The 6,000-nt window shown below is 46.4% G+C and overlaps 1 protein-coding gene across 1 annotated transcript in view; it reads left to right on the top strand.

Annotated features, from left to right (window-relative positions):
- Positions 1-2,576: 2,576 nt before the first annotated feature.
- Positions 2,577-6,000, top strand: part of LOC121005325 (phospholipase A2 inhibitor 25 kDa subunit-like) — a 298,209-nt gene continuing 294,785 nt past the window's right edge. Inside the window, exons 1-2 of the mRNA XM_040438353.1 lie at positions 2,577-2,640; positions 2,936-2,998. Of these exons, the coding sequence (XP_040294287.1) occupies positions 2,577-2,640; positions 2,936-2,998 (127 nt within the window). The remainder of the gene's footprint in view (positions 2,641-2,935; positions 2,999-6,000) is intronic.

The raw sequence follows: 6,000 nt of genomic DNA, 5'->3' as shown, positions 1-6,000 counted from the left end.
TACAGCCAGAAACTGCTGCGCGGTTACCTGCCCCTCTTTTACCTCTACTAGGCTCCAGGACTAGGCCAGAGAATGTCTTTAGGGCCAGACACACATGAGTGCGTTGAATGCGATAAACTTGCATCCTGTGTCAGTGAGAGTTCCCATTCTGTCCTCCACTCCTCTGATAGGATCGGACAGTATTATACTGATTTATAATGCTGTGTAACCCTGAAAGTCCTGAAAACTTTTGTATTACACTGACAGAAGTATAATGCTGTGCAATCCTGCCAGAGGAGCGGAAGGAGGCCAGAATGGACGTCTCACTGTTTGTCGCATTTAACTCTCCCGTGTGCATCTGGCCTAACAATACAGATGGAATGAAGGGGTTAGGTTGAGAATTTGGCATAGGGGGGTGCAGTTAAAGTTTTTGCCTCAGGCAGTAGAAAGATGGGTGGCCTTACCCTTGCCACAAAGCACTGAGGGAAGGGGGACCCAAGCTGAACTCTTGCACCAGGGCCCATGAGCCTCTAGCTAAGCCCCTGCTTAAGGGGTTAGTAAAGCTCTGTCTATTATATAACCCTATGTAAATCTAGGTGAAGTACAGTGTATAATGTTAGAAGGGAAATACATTATTTCATACTTTGCCTAAATACAGGGAGTGCAGAATTATTAGGCAAGTTGTATTTTTGAGGATTAATTTTATTATTGAACAACAACCATGTTTTCAATGAACCCAAAAAACTCATTAATATCAAAGCTGAATATTTTTGGAAGTAGTTTTTAGTTTGTTTTTAGTTTTAGCTATTTTAGGGGGATATGTGTGTGTGCACGTGACTATTACTGTGCATAATTATTAGGCAACTTAACAAAAAACAAATATATACCCATTTCAATTATTTATTTTTACCAGTGAAACCAATATAACATCTCAACATTCACAAATATACATTTCTGACATTCAAAAACAAAACAAAAACAAATCAGTGACCAATATAGCCACCTTTCTTTGCAAGGACACTCAAAAGCCTGCCATCCATGGATTCTGTCAGTGTTTTGATCTGTTCACCATCAACATTGCGTGCAGCAGCAACCACAGCCTCCTAGACACTGTTCAGAGAGGTGTACTGTTTTCCCTCCTTGTAAATCTCACATTTGATGATGGACCACAGGTTCTCTATGGGGTTCAGATCAGGTGAACAAGGAGGCCATGTCATTAGATTTTCTTCTTTTATACCCTTTCTTGCCAGCCACGCTGTGGAGTACTTGGATGCGTGTGATGGAGCATTGTCCTGCATGAAAATCATGTTTTTCTTGAAGGATGCAGACTTCTTCCTGTACCACTGCTTGAAGAAGGTGTCTTCCAGAAACTGGCAGTAGGACTGGGAGTTGAGCTTGACTCCATCCTCAACCCGAAAAGGCCCCACAAGCTCATCTTTGATGATACCAGCCCAAACCAGTGCTCCACCTCCACCTTGCTGGCGTCTGAGTCGGACTGGAGCTCTCTGCCCTTTACCAATCCAGCCACAGGGCCATCCATCTGGCCCATCAAGACTCACTCTCATTTCATCAGTCCATAAAACCTTAGAAAAATCAGTCTTGAGATATTTCTTGGCCCAGTCTTGACGTTTCAGCTTGTGTGTCTTGTTCAGTGGTGGTCGTCTTTCAGGCTTTCTTACCTTGGCCATGTCTCTGAGTATTGCACACCTTGTGCTTTTGAGCACTCCAGTGATGTTGCAGCTCTGAAATATGGCCAAACTGGTGGCAAGTGGCATCTTGGCAGCTGCACGCTTGACTTTTCTCAGTTCATGGGCAGTTATTTTGCGCCTTGGTTTTTCCACACGCTTCTTGCGACCCTGTTGACTATTTTGAATGAAACGCTTGATTGTTCAATGATCACGCTTCAGAAGCTTTGCAATTTTAAGAGTGCTGCATCCCTCTGCAAGATATCTCACTATTTTTGACTTTTCTGAGCCTGTCAAGTCCTTCTTTTGACCCATTTTGCCAAAGGAAAGGAAGTTGCCTAATAATTATGCACACCTAATATAGGGTGTTGATGTCATTAGACCACACCCCTTCTCATTACAGAGATGCACATCACCTAATATGCTTAATTGGTAGTAGGCTTTCGAGCCTATACAGCTTGGAGTAAGACAACATGCATAAAGAGGATGATGTGGTCAAAATACTCATTTGCCTAATAATTCTGCACGCAGTGTATATATATTTGTTTAAAGTAACATTCTATTAAGTTTTTTACTTGTCCCACTCAAGTGCTTCTTCAGATAACTGATATAATGCTATTAAGCAGGGTGTAATAGGAGGGCTAAAATGGCAAATTAAGGTTGTGTTCACATCTGAATTAGAGATGATCCGGCAGCCTGATCCGGCATAAATACCACCTTTCAGCCGGACAAAAACCATTGCATGTGGTGGAATTTGTTCAGATGAAATTCGGCATTTATGCTGGAAAGCAGCAGGTATTCGGCCGGAGCCGATTATAGCCAATAGGGTTCCAGCGGTGATCTGTTGAAACCAGCAATGCCATATCCGGTGAACACCGGCAGGTCGTTCTCTGCCAGAAGACCCTGCCATAAATGTTCACAGGAGATGTGAACACAGCTTTAGGGGCCATTGTTAAGTCCAGAGGGGACGGGGAGGGTTATAACGGGATCTTTTGCTTAATATTGGGGAAGCCAAATTGAACAGAAGTCAACAGCAGAGTCTATCTCTGTGTCAGGTGGAGTGGCTTCTAAGACTCCAGCACTGCAAAGCAACCGTACTAACCACAAAGCTACCATCCCGTCCTTCATGTGGAGCTATTCCATTCATACAGTACAGTTTTCAGAGCCATCCAACCCCGAGTATTGATTGTAATAAGAGATCATTTATATATTTTCAGGTTACGCTCTCTCGTGCACAAGTTGTTATTCAAACTCTCCCACTACATGCTCAGGTAATAGCGTGACTTGCCCTTCTGGTTTTCAGTGTGGATCGAGATATGAAGATTACACCATTGGTGAGTTATGATTCATTTAATAATTTGTCCTTTTTTTATTACATTTATTTTCTGTTCTTTTACAGGAAATTCTTGTTGCAGAATAAGGCCTCATGCACACGGGTCCGCAATACATGGACACCGGCCATGTGCCCCCTGCATCATGGATGCGGACCCAATCACTTGAATGGGTCCTCAATCCGGAAGGTGGATGCGGAACGGAGGCACGGAACCCCACGGAAGCACCGCGCAGTGCTTCCGTGGGGTTTCTGTCTGTGCTTCCGCACTGCAAAAAAAGTGGTGCATTCACTACTGCGGACCGACATATGCGGATCGAGGACCCAATTCAAGTGAATGAGCACAGAGCAGAGCAGGGGGGCATTTTTGTGAGAACAGGTGTATTTTAGACTCGGGTGGACCATCCAAGAGCAAGGAGGATTGTCTCTGACTACCAATGCACAGTGAGGGATATTTATCAAACTGGTGTAAAGTAAAACTGCCCCCCCCCCCCCCTAGAAACCAATCACATTCCACCTTTCATTTTCCAAAGGAATTGTGAAAAATGAAAGGTGGAATCTGGTTGGTTGCTATGGGCGACTAGGCCAGTTCTACTTTACACCAGTTTGATAAATCTCCCCCAATGTGTGTAGGCTAGTCCAAGACACTTACTGCAATTGTACAGAAATAAAGAATGGGAACCAGAGAGAGTAAAAGGTTCAACTGTTTTAACCCTACGTTATGCATTTGTTTCAAATTTAGTTAAGGACTCCAATTTCTCATGAACCAATGTCATACAATATTGTGAGATGCCAGAACAATCCTTGACAGAATAGAATGATAACGTACAGAATGATGTTCCAGCAGGAACTCTAAGGGCTCATGCACACAGCCGTTATGCGACCGTTCCGTGCTTTGGGGACCGCAATTTGCTGTCCCAAATGCACAGGCAACATCCGTGCGGTGGCCGTGACGGATCGAGAACCATTCAGCTTGAATGGGTCCGTGATCCGTCCGCACCGTAAAAAAAATTAGAACATCTCCCGGATTGCGGAGCCATTCAAATGAATGGGTCAGCATCCATAATGTCCGCAATACGGCCACGACTGGGCAACGGTCTTGTGCATGAGCCCTAAGACAGACTCCGTTTACCCCACCCCATATCCCAATTGAACCAAAAGTATTGGCCCAGACTAACTTTTTTTAGCAATTTAGACTAAACAGTTTTCTGACACGTAGACAAATGTTTGGTGCACAGACGGAATTTTAATGTAAATCTGCCGCAGGATTTACAATACTCCACATTTTTGAAGGTCCATGCGCCAGTAAATTTGTCAAAAAAAGCCTACATGTCCAGGCAATTTTTTGTGATTTTGTGCATGTGGTGGTTTAGTGACCCTAACTTTATTATTTGCTTAAGGCCTCATGCACACGACCGTATTTTTTCACGGTCCGCAAAACGGGGTCCGTTGGTCCGTGATCCGTGACCGTTTTTTCGTCCGTGGGTCTTCCTTGATTTTTGGAGGATCCACGGACATGAAAAAAAAAGTCGTTTTGGTGTCCGCCTGGCCGTACGGAGCCAAACGGATCCGTCCTGAATTACAATGCAAGTCAATGGGGACGGATCCGTTTGACGTTGACACAATATGGTGCAATTTCAAACGGATCCGTCCCCCATTTACTTTCAATGTAAAGTCAGGAGTTAATATAACATAGGATCGGAGTTTTCTCCAATCCGATGTCATATTTTAACTTGAAGCGTCCCCATCACCATGGGAACGCCTCTATGTTAGAATATACCATCGGATTTGAGTTACATCGTGAAACTCAGATACGACAGTATATTCTAACACAGAGGCGTTCCCATAGTGATGGGGACGCTTCTAGTTAGAATATACTACGAACTGTGTAATAACTGCCCCCTGCTGCCTGGCAGCACCCGATCTCTTACAGGGGGCTGTGATCAGCACAATTAACCCTTCAGGTGCCGCACCTGAAGGGGTTAATTGTGCCTATCATAGCCCCCTATAAGAGATCAGGGGCTGCCAGGCAGCAGGGGGCAGACCCCCCTCCCTCCCCAGTTTGAATATCATTGGTGGCCAGTGTGCGCCCCCCCGGCCCCCCTCTATTGTAATTTCATTGGTGGCCAGTGTGTGGCCTCCCCCCCCCCCCTGCCCGATCATTGGTGGCAGCGGAGATTCCGATCGGAGTCCCAGTTTAATCGCTCTGGGGCTCCGATCGGTAACCATGGCAACCAGGACGCTACTGCAGGCCTGGTTGCCATGGTTACTTAGCAATATTACAATATTAGAAGCATCATACTTACCTGCTGGCTGCTGCGATGTCTGTTTCCGGCCGGGAGCTCCTCCTACTGGTAAGTGACAGATCATTAAGCAATGCGCCGCACAGACCTGTCACTTACCAGTAGGAGGAGCTCCCGGCCGGACACACACAGCGTAGCAGCCAGCAGGTAAGTATGATGCTTCTAATATTGTAATATTGCTAAGTAACCATGGCAACCAGGCCTGCAGTAGCGTCCTGGTTGCCATGGTTACCGATCGGAGCCCCAGAGCAATTAAACTGGGACTCCGATCGGAATCTCCCCTGCCACCAATGATCGGGCAGGGGGGGGGGAGGCCGCACACTGGCCACCAAGGAAATTACAATAGAGGGGGGGAGGGGGTCGACGGAGGCCGCACACTGGCCACCAATGAAATTACAATAGAGGGGGAGGGGGGCCGACGGAGGCCGCACACTGGCCACCAATGATATTACAATAGGGGGGGGGGGCGCCGCACACTGGCCACCAATGATATTCAAACTGGGGAGGGAGGGGGGTCTGCCCCCTCCTGCCTGGCAGCCCCTGATTTCTTATAGGGGGCTATGATATGCACAATTAACCCCTCAGATGCAGCACCTGAGGGGTTAATTGTGCGGATCACAGCCTCCTGTAAGAGATCGGGTGCTGCCAGGCAGCAGGGGGCAGTCATGTACACAGTTCGTACTATATTCTAACTAGAAGCATC

Source organism: Bufo bufo, chromosome 1 (assembly GCF_905171765.1).
Source record: "Bufo bufo chromosome 1, aBufBuf1.1, whole genome shotgun sequence".
In the NCBI taxonomy this organism is placed as follows: domain Eukaryota; kingdom Metazoa; phylum Chordata; class Amphibia; order Anura; family Bufonidae; genus Bufo; species Bufo bufo.
Note: the sequence above shows the minus strand (reverse complement) of the source record. Positions and strands in the feature narration are given on the sequence as shown.